This window comes from Alexandromys fortis, unplaced genomic scaffold (genome assembly GCF_014885135.2).
Source record: "Alexandromys fortis isolate MF-2015 unplaced genomic scaffold, M_Fortis_MF-2015_v1.1 scaffold_87, whole genome shotgun sequence".
Classification (NCBI taxonomy): Eukaryota; Metazoa; Chordata; class Mammalia; order Rodentia; family Cricetidae; genus Alexandromys; species Alexandromys fortis.
The window spans coordinates 7,843,524-7,859,052 of record NW_026067971.1 but is presented as its reverse complement, the minus strand read 5'-3'; the positions used below and the strand labels follow the sequence as shown (position 1 = coordinate 7,859,052).

General features: G+C 44.3%; 1 protein-coding gene across 1 annotated transcript in view; it reads right to left on the bottom strand.

Moving 5' to 3' along the window:
• Window positions 1–14,968, bottom strand: part of Pde6b (phosphodiesterase 6B) — a 36,953-nt gene extending 21,985 nt beyond the window's left edge. Inside the window, exon 1 of the mRNA XM_050155611.1 lies at window positions 14,501–14,968. Within this exon, the coding sequence (XP_050011568.1) occupies window positions 14,501–14,968 (468 nt within the window). The remainder of the gene's footprint in view (window positions 1–14,500) is intronic.
• Window positions 14,969–15,529: the final 561 nt, after the last annotated feature.

Sequence of the window (15,529 nt, the reverse complement as noted above, 5' to 3'; positions counted from 1 at the left end):
CATTTTAAAAAATTGAAGAATCGATAAAGAAAATGTGGTACATTTACACAATGGAGTATTACTCGATTGTTGATAATAATGACATCATAAAATCTGCAGGCAAATGGACAGAACTAGAAAAAACCATCATGAGTGAGGTAACCCAGAACCAGAAAGACAAACACAGTATGTACTCACTCATAAGTGGATATTAGATATAAAGCAAAGAATATCCACACTAAAATCCACAGCTCCAGAGAAACTAGGTAACGAGGAGGACCCTAAGAGGGTCACATGGGTCGCCCTGGGAAGGGGAATTAGATGGGATCTGCTGGGTAAACTTGGAGCTGGGGGGGCAGTAAAGGAGGGGAACGGGGCATGAGAACATGAGGGAACGGGATGGTCAAGAGTGGGGAGAGATGGAGTGGAGAGCAATGAAAGAGATATCTTGATAGCGAGAGCCACTATGGGTTTAGGGAGAAACCTGGTCCTACGGAAATTACCAAGAATCCACAAGGATGATCCCAGCTAAGACTCCTAGCAATGTGGAGAGGAAGCCCAATCTGGCCTTCCCTGTAATCAGATTGATGACTATCCCAATATCATCATAGAGCCTTCATCCTGATGGAACAAGATGCAGAGATCCACAACCAAGCACCAGGCCAAGTTCCGGGAACCCAGCCAAAGAGAGGGAGGGAGAATGTGATTGGAATGTAAAATGAAATTAAAAAATAAATTAATTTAAAAAAAGTAGAAAAATTCCAAGAGATGAACACTAATAGTTACATATGCTTATGTGTATTGGAAAACTTTACTTGTTATATAAAGTAATGGATATTTATCACTACTAAGATAAAATATGAAATATGAAAATAGTTTAAAGAGATGTGCTATATAATAGCTTTAGAAATATTGACTAAATATTGATAAAATTAAATACTTAATAACAGTAATTTACCTCCTACTTACCAGTATGTGACAGTTTTAAATAAAATATTGAATTGGGTAATTTCACATATTATTTGTGTGCACTCATCACATAAAGTATGGAAATAATTAAGAATAATTATCAAATAAATAAGTAAATTGCTCGCGAATCCCTTTAATCTGCCATGCCCTTTTTTCTGCGGCATCTGCCGTCCTGGATTTTCTGCCTCTGGACCAGGTTCCCAGTCTCCTTATCAGGTGCCTAGTGTTGGTTCCAGGTGTACAGTCGCTATCTTTGTATTGAAACAACTTGTTCTAGTCTCACCTGTCCCTGGTATATCAGATACTTTTCCCGCTTAAGACCCTGCCCTGGGGTCTTTACCCCATAGCCTACGTCCACAGAATCTTGGTATCTTTATGGATGTCTCATGATCCTCACAAGACACGAATCTTAAGAAGGTAGGGAAGTGCTGGGGTCCAGGGCCAGAGACTGGGCAGAACTGGGGCTTGTCCCTCATGGCAAATCTGGTTATATTCGTGTCTCTCTGAGAAGCTGGTTTAGAGTGAGGTTGGTGATACAGATATCCGGGGATATCTACGCCAAGTCTGGCTAGCGTTCTCTTTTGAGCTCCCTTCTGTAAATCCACAGGTGAGACAAGAATATAGAGTTCCCTAGAACAAGTCTCCTTCTAGCCTTAAGCATATGACTACCTCATAGCTAAATTTTTACCTTCTTGAACAAGCACAGGACCATACTAACCCCTCTGAATGTGGTTGACAGTTGCATGGCTGGGGCAGACTGAGGGGCCACTGGCAGTGGCACCAGGATTTATCCCTACTGCTTGTACTGGCTTCTTGGGAACCTATTTTCTTTGGATGGATACCTTGCTCAGCCTAGATGTAGTAAGGAGGGCCTGGGACCTTCCCCAAGCAATGTGCCTTACCCTTTCTGATGAGTGGATGGAGGGAGGGTTGGGGGGGTAAGTAAAGGGAATGGAAGGAGGGGAGGGAGTGGGAACTTGGATTGGTATGTATAATGAAAAAAGATAGTTTGTTTCTTTTTTAAAACAATTTAAAAAATTAAATTAAAAAAATTACCTTTCCTTGATTTCCATCACACGCATGTGTTTCAGTCAGTCAGGGGTTGATGTGGGATTCCCCTCTGTATGCTGTGATTATGTTTTATTACCATTGGTTAAGGAAGAAGCTACTTTGGGGCCTATGGCAGGGCAGAATATAGCCAGGCGGGAAATCTGAACAGAGCTATATATAGAGAGAGTAGGCAGAGTCAGAGAGACGCCATGTAGCTGCCAAAGGAGACAGATGCCAGAACTTTACTTGGTAAGTCACAGCCTTGTGGTGATACACAGAATAATAGAAATGGGTTAATTTAAGATGTAAGAGTTAGTTCATAAGAAGCCTAAGTTATTGGCTAAGCAGTATTGTAATTAATATAGTTTTTGTGCAATTATTTTGGGTGTGGGCAGCCGGGACGAATGAGCAGCCTTTGCCTACAAGGGATGTCATGACTTTGGTTGGTTCAGCCTCAGTCTGGCACTGCACCTCCTGTGATGATCGCCTCCAAGCCCCCCCACCGTGTAAATGGTGTCCCCTCAGCTTCTCGACTTCACCCCAGATGCTAATCTGTTCTATGCATGTGATGTAAATGTGCATTCCGCATTGAAGATGGGCATGCAGCCCTGCAGCCTCCAGCCTCCCTCCTTTTCCTCCTTGTGGCTCCAGGAGTTTCCGGAGGCTTCTATTTGCCTTCCTTTCCATTCCATTGTCCACCCGAGGATTCTCTGCTCCCCAGGATCTTCTTCTAGAATATTTGATAGCCCCAGAAGTGTGTAAAGGTGGCAGACACTCAGGGTCCTGGAGACTTGGGGTTTAACTCTTCATTGTCAAGTTATAAATGCATCTGAACCACAGAGTGGGCTTCTAGGACTCTTCTTGTCCAGCAAGACGTCTCCAAGATTCACTACTCTCTGCTCGTTGTCTGGACTGAGACCCATCCTATTCTGCTGACCTCTAACCATCTGCGTGTAGCCTTTATCTCAAATATCTCTGGGTCTCCTGAAGCCATGACCCATTCAACCTAGCTTCCTTTGACAGCTGGGAGACATTTATAGGGTGAATCAGATTTGCATACAGGGGAAACTGCTGTCCCTTTAAATGGCTGCTGCACTCCTCCAGACTATTTCAGATAAAATCCTCCAAAGAAGGACACACAGAAAGAGGTTGCGACAGTCAAACTTTCCAGCCTTTTTCTGGGCGACCTAAAATGAACTTTGCTCATTACCGCTACATCATGAAGCTATATTCTCCACCCCCGAGCTGTCTCCCCCCCCCCAGATATTCGCTGTATGAGGGAGCATGATCTTGAGCCACATCTTCTCAGGGATGTGCTGGACCTTGGGCAGTAGAATCTTTCCAGTTAAATACATAGAACATCACTCACAGAGCACTGTTGTGGAATACTTGTTAAACTATGTAAAGATGTCATGCGTTTGTTTAATTTTTTAAAGATTTGTTGCTGTTTTACCTTGCCTACCTAAGGCACCTGGTTGGTCTAATAAAAAGCTGAATGGCCAATGGTGAGGGGGAGGTATAGATGGGACTTCTGGGCAGGGAGAATAAGTAGGAGGTGAGGAATTTAGGCTGAAGGTGGGGAGAAAAAGAGATGCCAGAGGCTAGCCAGACAGACCCGGAGGAAATAGGAAAGTAGAACATACAGAATGAAAGAAAGGTAAAAAGCCCTGAGGCAAAACATAGATGAATAAGGACAGGCTAAATTAAGTCAAAAGAGCATTAAGTCAAAAGAGCTAGTGGGACAAACCTACGCTAAGACCGAGAATTCACAACTAATACTACGTCTCTGTGTCTTTATCTGGGAGCTGGGAACAGCTACAGAGAAGTTCTTCCAGATCACTTCAGTGGTGGTGCCCATGTTCTCCGTGTCTGCCAGGAACTCTAAGCTTCTCTGCACTTGAAGTGCTGGGGACAAAGCCCACGACTTTTTGCAAGTGCTCCATCACTGACTACGATACCAACCCCTACTCTTTAATCTTTTCAGACTTGGGCCCATCATGTCCAGATCCATTTCAACCTCACATGTCCTGGACTCAGGGCTGAGTTCTGGTCTGACTCTATGACTGAATGGAACCCCTAGTGAGTAGCTACTACAGGGGAGGGACAGGGGTGTATAATGTCCTGGATCAAGCCCGAGGGCACTTTCTGTGATATTTAGGGGGCTGGTAAATAGGAGAGGGGGTGAGACTATGTGCATGGAATCAGGGGCCCTCATCTCTTTGGTTAGGATGGGGGAAGAAATGGCTGGAGGCCCTAACCCTCACTCTGATTTCTGCCCTGGGATTTTTTGTGCCATGGCTCTCAGCCTTGTCCTTCCTGGAGCCTTTCGGAGCCTTCCGCTCTGCTGTTCTGGCTACAGTGGCATGTTGCTGCTCCTCCCTGGCCAGTCAGGAGCCAGTGCAGCTCTCTAGCACACCCACCTGCTCACTCTTCTACCCACACGCCCACTCACTCACACGCTCACCCCTCACCCATACAGTCGCTCATCCATCTACTCACTCATCCCTCACCCATTTTACTAACCCAGCCTCCCAGACACTCATCTATTTGTTTGCTGTGAAGGACATTGGTGCTAGGAAAAACTGACCTGAAACTCACTATATAGAACAGACTAGCCTTCAACACAAAGAAATCTGCACGCTTCTGCCTCCTATGTGCAGGGGTTTAAAAATGTGTGCCACCATGCCCAGCACCAACTAGCAATCTTTCATCAGCTGCAGTTCACCGACTCCACTTTTGGGGTTGTGATTTATGAGTGGGGACTCCTCATGGAAGCTGTGATCTATTTTTCCCTTGATCACTTGCAGTTTTAACAAGTATATAACCTGATAGTACCAAGAGTACCGGGAACCGTGATCAAAGGACACAAGTTGCCTCATCCAGCAACCTCCACAGCTCCCAATTAAAGAAAGACTTTGAATTTCATTTCTCTCCGTGTGATTATGGTGTGTGTACGTGTGTGTGTGTGTGTGTGTGTGTGTGTGAACCTGATATTTTTCTTCCTTAGATTTATAAGAGCTGAAGTTTTAATTGGCTTAGAGGTAAATAAAAGCTCATAAGTTGAATACACCTAAGCTTGCTAAAAATACATTAATCCAAAAGCTTTTTCATTCACATGATTTAAATAAATCTTTGATAAGTAAGTTGACTTAAATTGTTTGTAAAACCAAAATTAGGTCTTCAGAGTGTCAGTGTATGAGTTCTTCTGGTTTTGCTACTTTGTGTAGTCTTGACACAGAAGGAAGCCTTAAACAAGAAGGTGTCTGCTCTGTTTTTTGATAAACAAAGTTGATATGCTGTCATTGGCTTAATTAAAGTTAATATATCTTCTGCTGTCAACATTAAGTACAATACAGTCCTGATTTTTTCTCTGTTACATGTTTAAGATCACACGGGTGTGGAATTGTGGCCAAGAATAAGTACACACAATGCACAAGTATGTCCATTGATCTTGAATACCAGAGTATAACAAAACAGGAAATTCTTAGGGTATTCTTTGACGGGGAGATAACAAATGATCCTCAGAAATGGTGGAGGAGTGGATCTGGGAGAAGGTGGTGGGGACAGACTGGAAGGAGTGAAAGAAGGGGAAGCTGTGTTGGATGTACTGAAAACAAAAAGACAAAAATAATACTCTAGACTCATATCTCAGTTGTCATAAGCAATTAGACTCAATAGCTAAAAATAAATAAATTAGGTGAAAGTAAATGAATGTTTAGTTTTGAACTTCCAATGTAATTCCAAAATTACATTATGGTATATGGAGTTAATGGACACTCATGCAATGTCTGAGTCATTTCTGAGTAACTTAATACGAATCCATCCATTGCTGTATAAGGAACTGTATTTCTGGGCATTCTAAGATAGTTCCTTGGCTGGTGGGATGGCTCGGTGACAAGCCTGACTACCCACAGGATGACACTGATTCCCACGAGCTGTCCTCTGATCGCCACTGTTTGCATGCAGATGCAGGCACACAAGAAGTGTCTTTAAAAGTCTCACGAAGAATGAGTACATGGCGGACAGCTAAAACAGTTTATGTCATAGGTTAGCTCTTTAGTTCAGTAGAAATTGGTGAAGGAGTGAGTGAAAGAAAATCTTGGGTACATGTAGTTCTGTATGCAAAAACTACTAGAGAAAAAAAGAGCTTTTTGTGTAAGAAAGAACTCTGCAGCAGAACTAAGGGCTAAAGTAATCCACAGGCTTCCAAAGGATAACTTTTACAAACCTCATATGTCATCAGGTGAGCTGTCATTAAAACGTTGATACCTCCTCTAAAACACAGCATCAATAGACGAACATAAGACCGGAGTCTAATTTACAATGTTAAAGCAAAAACAAACAAAAAAACAACATTTCTGGAAGTACTGATCCAATTGGTGCAAATTTTCAAGAAGTCTTCATTTTCAGTTCTGAATCGTTTTCTTAAGATTTCAACCATTTCTGTTTAAGAATGTATTGGGGGGTGGGAACAGGTAGGGGAGGAGAGTCTGGGAGGAAAGGAGAAGAGGAAACTGACCATGCTGTTAAATAAGTATATTAATCAAAATAAAGAAAAATAAATGACTAAATTTCTAATAAATAAAATGTTAATAGATTTAACTAAAAACAAAGCAAAAATTTCAACCATTTTCTACCTGTAGCTTTCCCTGCCCTAAAGTTTCTGTTTAAGTTGTTTGTTTGTCTGGCTTTATATATTTTTTTGTTTGTTTGGTTTTTGTTTTTCAAAACAGGGTTTCTCTGTGTAACAGCCCTAGCTGTCCTGGAACTAGCTCTTGTAGACCAGGCTGGCCTTGAACTCACAGAGATCCGCCTGCCTCTGCCTCTCGAGTGCTGGGATTAAAGACTTGCCCCACCACCACCTGACTCTGTTTAAGTTCTTAACATGGAGACTGACTCTCAACTTTTCAGTTGGCTCTGGTGATTCCCCACGCCCCCTCCTGCCTCGATTCTGACTCTGCTAGTGTAGCTGGATGCTAAAAATGTTTGTTTTACTGGTCTAAAATGACAGTTTTCCTTTGGGGCTTTCTCTAGTATGTGATCCATGTCCCTGGTCAAGGCACTGCTCTTGGTTTGCATGCTCGACAGCATATTGTGCACATAAGCTGCGCGAAAGTGGTTTGTATGTACTGCTCCAGTACCTACTGGTTCCCACACCTTCCCATCACATGTCTAGGCTGTTCTCAAGATGTAACCACTTCATAGGAGCTTTCTCCCTTTTCATAATTTCTCCAGGAAATAGAAGTCCTATATTTTGTGAAGACAATTGTGTGTGTGTGTGTGTGTGTGTGTGTTGTACCTTCATTGAGTTTTCTATTACACAAGAAAACAGCTTTTTTTTTTTTTTAACAAGGTTTGTTGTTGTTTTGAGACAAAGTTTCTCTGTGTAGCCGTGGGTGTCCTGGAACTAGCTCTGTAGACCAGCCTGGTCTCAAACTCAGAGATCCTCCTGCCTTTCAAGTGCTGGGACTAAAGGTGCACGCCCCCACTGCCCAGCAGATTTTATGTCTTATTTGAAACATTGTTAGCTCTTAGATATTTTTCTAGATTTAAGAAAACTTGCTTAAGCTTTCTAGAGCTTATAGCAATTTGACAAAACACAATTTTGTAAGCAATGGTGGAAGCATTTCCCTTTTTCATTACTTGGGTTCTCTAAGATTTAAGAAGGTTCTGTAGTTATTTCTATTTTTTCTGGTCCCATGATTGTTTTGCAGAGGATCAGTAAAATGTGTTCTCATGGAAGTTTCCTTCAAAGAACCTAGATGCCCCTCAACCGAAGAATGGATAAGAAAATGTGGTACATTTACACAATGAAGTATTACTCAGCAGTAAAAAACGATGATATCTTGAAATTTGCAGGCAAATGGATAGAACTAGAAAAAAAAAACAGTCTGAGTGAGGTAACCCAGACCCAGATCTTAAGTGGATATTAGACTCAAAGCAAGGGATACCAGGCTACAATCCACAACCCCAGAGAAGCTAGGTGCAAAGGAGGGCCCTAAGAGGGACACATATGGAGGGCCCCAGGAAGGGAAACAGCTAAGATCTCCTGGGAGAACTGGGAGGGAGGGAGGAGAGAGCCAATGGTGGATGGGAACATGAGTTGGGGGTGGACAGACGGGGGGAAAACAGTGAAAGAGATATTTGGATAGAGGAAGCCATTATGGGGTTAGGGAGAAATCTGGTTCTAGGGAAATTCAATCCAGGTGCCTGATAGGGCCTTCTCCTATAATCAGAGTAGTGGCTACCCTAACTGTCATCCTAGAACCTACATGCAGTAACTGATGGAAGCAGATGCAGTGACCCTGAGACAAGCACTGGACTGAGCTCCTGGAGTTCAGCTGAAGAGAGGGAGCAGGGATCATATGAACAAGGGGGGGGGGTGTTCAAGACCATGATGGGGAAAACCACAGAGACAGCTGACCGGAGCTAGTGGGAGCTCTGGACTGACGGCTGGGGAACCTGCATGGAACCAAACTAGGCGCTCTAAGTGTGGGTGACAGTTATGTGGCTTGACATGTTGCAGGGAGGGGGGCCTGGCAGTGGGACCAGGAGTTATACTGGGTGCATGAACTGACTTTTTGGAGCCCATTCCCTGTGGTGGGATTCCTTGCTCAGCCTTGCTATGGGGGGAGGGCCTTGGTCCTGCCTCAGCTTGGTATGCCAGACTTTGTTGACTCCCAAAGGAAGGCCTTACCCACTCCGAGGAGTAGTTTGGAAGTGGGAAGTGGAGGGGGGTAGAAGGAGAGGGAGGGAGAACTGGGGTTGGTATGTAAAATGAAAAAATTATTAAATAAATAAATATAATAAATAAACTTCCCCCCTCCCACAAAAGAAGTTGCCTTCAAACTGAATGACATATTTTAAGTTGTACACAGGATTCTGGCTTTGAGGACCTTGCCTTTACAATTAAAAGTTAAAGTAGAAAGCCTTGGGACCAAGGAATTAGTTCTGCCTTTCTTTGGCTTTCTTGTTTCAAGGTTCCTAGGTCTGAGATTATTATATGAGAAATCACTTTTGTAGCTGTATTTGTGTTAAGTCAATTTTTTTAAAAAATGTATCCACTCATATGTCACATTCTGTATGCAGTTTCTCCTCCCTCCTCTCCTCCCAGTCTCCCATCCCCCCACCCCTGCCACCTCCCCTCTCTACCAGATCCATTCTTCCTCTTTTCCCTTCAGAAACATGGCATATCAAGTTACAATAAAACTAGGCACATCCCTATGAGGCAAATTTGATAAAACTCACATAACAAGTCTTCTTGAAAAAAAAAGAGTATAATTAAGAGAGTTACAACTAAAAATTAAATGTCTGTGATCATACAATAACTGTTTATTGTCTTCTAATTATTTTGTCAACCTATAGATCGGACTAGATTCTAAATTCTTCTTGTTTTCTCTTATGTCTTGATACAGCTTTCAATCATTAAGGTCAATAATTTCTCTTTCCTAAAGCTCTATGAACTGGACAACTTGATGTAAATTTCAAATATAGAAAGTCTTTAAAATGGTCTCATAGTACAGACAAAGGCAGATATGGCAGAAAGAGGGTGAAAAACAAGTCAGAATAAGACTGTATCGTAAGACTCTGATTCTTCAATCTTTCCTTGCTCGTGAGAACGATGGTGATATTAGGAATACGTAACCAATAGTCAGTTTGGCTAATTTGACAGAATCTGAGCCAAGAAGCCCTTTTGTCCATCCAGGGGGTAACTTTGGCAACAGCACCAAGGCAAGTTTTTACACAAAATTACACAGATGGACTTTTAAATGATGTCTCCTTAATTATGGGATGTTAAATGGTAAATTTTCTCTGGACCAGCTGTGGTTTGGATGAGGAAACTCTGTGGAAGAGGAGGTGAAGAAAGTGTAAGAGCCAGAGAGTAGGAGGAACATCAAAGAATCAAGGCCTTCTCGACAGAGCAGGGTTCTCACACTTGTGAACTCACAGAGACTGTCAGCGTGCACAGGGCCTGTACAGGTCCGCTCCAGATAGATGGAGTCCCAGAACTAAAAGGACAAGTGTACGCATGCCCACATCCGTAACCCAGAAGCTGTCTCCAATCGATAGCCACTTGCAAATGAAAACTTAGTTTTAGTTTTCTCCAAGAGAGTCTCACTGGGGGACAACCCACTCTGCAGGGTTGGCCCCATGCCCAGCAGTAGTTGGCCAACAGAAAATAAACTTGACAGCATCTTTGGAGAGTTTTTGTTTTGTAATATCCAGTCAGGACCTTTTTTTTTTTAATCTTGTAGGTCTTTTGCATATATATTATAGAGTTCAGATTTGTGTTTTTATGGGATTCCTGTGTGTGCAAATGTGTGTGTCTCTGCATCTATATGCATTTCTTGTGTTTTTTCCTTTGGCTCCTTTTCTTGTTGATTGTTTTGTCCTATTCCTATTTGCTTTATTTTATTATATTTTATTTTACTAAAAAATTGCCAGGCCGTGGTGGTGTGCACCTTTGATGCTAGGACTTGGGAGGCAGAGGCAGTTGAAGGCCAGCCTGGTCTAGAGAGCAAGGTTCAGGACAGCCAGGGCTACACAGAGAAACCCTGTCTCAAAAAACAAAAAAGAAAGAGAGAGAGAGAGAGAGAGAGAGAGAGAGAGAGAGAGAGAGAATTGATAAACCGTTCTCCATAAAACAACATGCACACTGAGGTTGCTGTATTATTGCTAACAATACTTTGTATTGCTTCTTTAAAAATTGCACCTGCTATTTGCCAAGTGTGGAGAGAAGTTCATCTCCTAACAAAGTGACAGTTGTCCCAGTGCCTTGAGATGATAGCCAGCACCTGACGAGATGAAGCTTAGTGATAAAATGCAGGGGATCAGTCCTGAGAGCTTCACCTTCTGGCTACCTGTACGACAGAAATTGTCTCGACACTAACTTCCTGCTGTCCTCTTTTCCTCCACAGCCAAGCAACCGGCTCACACACACAGCCAATCAGTACAGGGCCCTCTCAGCAGCACTGATACGATGTTAGTTACAAGTTAATTGGTCAACATTGATTTTGAAGAATATTCTTGATCAAAGGGAGAAATATAAAAATTAATGATTAAAGGATTAAACGATTCTTGTCAGATCCAAGAAATAAATAATCGAATTTAGGAGGTGATGAAGGGACATGGGGGCACTCATGGTTGTTTCTCTGAGGCAAACACTTTATTAAGTACTTTCCAAAGACCCCAGAGATATTTCTTCTGCCATGATTTCCATTTCTATAGCAAAGTTTATTCTTTATTTTTTTTGACAAAGTATTACTATGTAACCCTGGCTAGCCTGAAACCAGACTGGCTACTAATTCACAGAGAGAGAGAGATCTGCCTGCCTCTGCCCCCACAGTTGTAGGGTTAAAGGCATGCACCATCATACCAACCCAAAGTGTATCTCTAATAGTCCCTAAGACTGAAAAAATTCATTTGAGATATTCTGAACAAAACACCTGTCCAGCATGGGTACCTCTGCCAGTGAGCTGCTGCCAACTCTTGCCTTTGATCCCTAACACCAATGAACTTTGTATGGAGAAGTTTATGATTTTTTTCTCTTTTGTCCTTGAAATCTACCCCTTACCTTAACTTCCTTGACTATATTAATAGCTTTCTAAGACATATGATTTCCCATTGCAATGACTTGCTATTGTCAAATAAATATCATTTCTCTTTGGTGAATGTCTCTCCATTTGTATGTTGGTTTGGCATCATGTATGCAACCCTGGCCTCCTTCCTGCTAACAGGCTTCTCCAGAAGACAGGCAGGGTAGCTGATCATGCTGTTTTGTTGGATTCTGACATGTCGAGGGGAAGACAGAGAACCCAGCATCTACCTTCTGAGCTTTATGGGCTCTTGGATGTATGGTTTTGGAGACCTTATTCAGTTCTAAGTTGGTTACCGGAAATAATGTGATGACCCTGAGACCTAATGGAATATCTATTCCATTTTTAGCCTCTGTTCTTGGGGGAAGCTGTGGCAATCATATGCAGTTATAGGGTCCTGGGGCAAAAAGTCTCGGGCCATGGATTCAGGTTCTCTACTCAGAGGTAGGTTCCCCACTGGCTAGATATGTGAACAGAGCCTCAAGGAGACTTCTTCGTCCACAGAGACACATCCTAGGACGTGCTGCTAATTAGAAGTAGGCAGGAAGATGAGGCTTCAGAGATAGACATCACGTCAGAAACGTTAGCAGTCTGACACCCTCAATGCCAGGAACATGGACACTCGTAGCTCAGGGATCCAGTTCCCCATACTTGCTAACCCTTGCTCTAAGCAGAGTATACCTGTGTTCTGTTTTATGACCATGGTCTACCTGTGCTCATGGTATAGCTGTACCAATCAAGTATTTATATTTATATACACCTACGCTCGTGGTTTACCTGTGCTAGTGGTCCACCTGTGCTCGTGGTCCACCTGAGCTCATGGCCATCTTGAACTGGTCATATACCTTTGCTCATGGTCCTTGGGTACTCCAGACCTTCCTGTACTCATGCTATACCAGCTGTGCTCATGGTTGAGTCTATGTATAGTAGCAGTCTGGTTTAACCATTTCAACTATGTAATGAAGTAGACATCATTTCACCAGCAAAGATTGGATACAAGTGTGTCCAGGTGTAATGAGTACCTATGTGTTGTATCAGTCCTGTGTTGTGTATTCCACACTATAGAGCAACACTATAACCCACGAAGGTCCACCATGTAGTTCACCATTGAATTTGTTACAGAGATTGCATGCTGTCTGTCTCCGTGTTTTTGCTGAAAACCAATATGTGAACCCAGAATCTCATCCTTAGAAATGAAGAACGACCTGATGCAGCTAATGGAAATCTGGATTTTGCTGACTTTTGGTTATTATTTCTTTTCCTCCAGTCTGGGATCAGTACAAATCAGCACAAGCTGAAGTTTACAGAAGCATCACACTAGAAGGTATGGTGTCCCTGCCACCATCCTACCAAGGATGCATCTTTAGGCCACAAAAGTGACTAGAAACACTGGAGAGGGGCTGTAGGACATGGGTGGATGTGGGTATAGGATTTAGGACAGCCCTGCAACTTGAAGTGACCCACAGAGCAACACCATTCCTCTGAGGTGGATGGGGGCAGTAGGAAGGAAGGAACCTGTGCCGGACTCAGGGCTCTATGGAAACAATGCTTTGAATATTGTCTGAAGTGGGTGGGACAGAGGAAGGAGATGGGAGAGTGGGGATGAATGCAAGAGTGAAGGAGGAAAAGCAGACAGAGGCAGGGGAAGGAGAGACATGAGGAGGGAGGGGTAGATAATAAGCCCTAGAATATCAATATTCTATCCCAGCCCTACACACCAAATTTCTGCTTTGTTGGTAGTTCATGCTCTATTCGGCTCATGGATGACCCATTTCTTTAAAAGAAAGCAAAGTGAAGGCCAAGATAATCCCGCAGATTCAGGTCGCTGGTGGCTGCCTGTTTATAAAAGATAAGCATAAGAGGATTGCAGCACCTTCCTGCCCAGCCTTCCTACATGGCTGGGAGTGCGGGTAGTGCCTGTCCCTGGGGATTGGTCTTGGAGGGGACTGTCCCCCACTCTGGGATTCCAAACTAGGTATGGTTGACCTGTGCAGCAGGTGCTGGGGTTTCCTGGGTCCCTTGAGGAAGAAAGGGAGAAAACCAGGAGAGGAACAGGCAGGAGAGGGAATCTGCCCCCCCCCAACCCTTCCGTGAAGCTCCCTAATCCCCGGAATTTACTTTTTGGCCCTTCTCTGAGCCCTTCCTGCGGTTGTCATGCCAATATCTAGTGGGCACCTCACTCAGCATCCCAGCCCCACCTATAGGAGCTCTGTCCTGGTTATACCTGCCATAGACCAGCAGCCTCCATGACCCTCTCAATAAGACCGTTTCCATTCCAGCCCGGGAATCTCCTATCACTCCATTCCCACCCTCTCCTGGACCCCAGATTCTCTGCCTCCAGGACCAGTGTGGTCCCTCCCTGTGTGGGGGAAGCCGCTTCTGCCATGACTGGGTGTTGGTTTCTATACCAGCCCTAGTCTGACCCATTCAGAGACCCATGCAGACAACTGTAGTCCTCCAGGGAAGACTCTTCACCCTTGATGATCAATGAGGCTACCCTAGGTCCTCACCATGCTTACCATGCATAAAGGAGGCCTGACCTTGGACCCCCAGATACAGAGCCTTGGCAAGGCCAGAGACTGCGTCTGAGAAGCCTCCACAAGAACGTCTCTTAAGTAGTATTTCTGAGACAATTAGTAGCTGTGTGAATGTTCCACACCCAGAAGGGGAGGGGAAACCTTTTAAAGCTCTCTTTGAGTTCCTTTTTTTTTTTTTTTTTTTTTTCTTTAAACTGGGGATGTGAAAGACTAGGTTCTGGAAGGGAAAGACAGGAGACTAGGCGCTGTGACCAGATGGGGCAGGGAAGGGTGAGCTGTGAGAACCTTGGCCCTGGACCTGAAGTCCTCATGAAATCTCTGGATGCCGAGGCAGAGCATACGTCTCCGCCCTGGCTGGAGAACACCCACCTCTGCCACATCCTGCACGTTCACCATCTTCTTGGTCTGAGCCACATGGCCCACAATCCCAATGTCCAGTGGGAATACGATCTCAGAGTCAGGGGGCACCAGGCAGTCCTCCAGGAGGCTATCTGGCTGCACGCTGAAGAGCCGTGTGGCAAGTTCGGCTACGCCATTGCGCTGGCGGTACATAAAGAGGCTGCAGCGGTCAGCATGCAGGATGGTGCAGAGGCGTCGCAGGACCTTGAAGACAACACGCTCCATATTGACATTCTCTTGCATGTCCTGCACCAGTTCAAACAGTGCTGCACTCTCTTCCACCTGGCACAGCTCCCGCAGGCTGCTGCAGTCCACCAGCAAACCATCTTCACAGGCCGCTGCCACATTTTCAGGGCTCAGCTTCTTCCCAAAGTATTGGTGGGCAAAAGCGGGGTTCCCATCTAGGAAGCTACGTACCTGGTCCTCACTGAGGCTCATGGTGGCCCTGCTGCTGTGTCAAGGGCTTTCACCACTCCCAGGTCCGCATGGATCTGCAAACACTGATGTCAGCAAAGTCTTTCTTAGTGATGATTAGAGAGCCCAGGGGAGACGGCTGACTCACACGGCGGCCCGTCCTCACTCTTCTCAGAGGTTCAGCAGTCACAGTTCCCCTGCAAAAACTGGATATTTAAAATTGGGATTTGGGGTAAAGCTAAGGGCGGGGCTTCCTATCTGTTGCAGGAATTAGGCGCAGTAAAGGGAAGGCAACTCACTTCTGGGGAAACAGGTCCCAAACTAGGTAATTTCACAAACACAGAATATGATCCTCTTTGCTTGAGGAGCTGCAGAAGGGTTTGGGTTGGTCCAACTGGACGTCCTTGCTCCTCCTAAGCTCAGGTACCCTGCCGTGGGGGAAAGAGGGGGTGAGCAATGGCTTTCAAGCGTTGCAGTTGACTTCTGAGGCAGAGAGGGCAAGGAGGGGTCCATGCCTGGAAGAAAGATAGATACATAGATTTTAGGCAGCTGTCCCCAGAATCCTTTGTTAGAAATAGCTCTTCA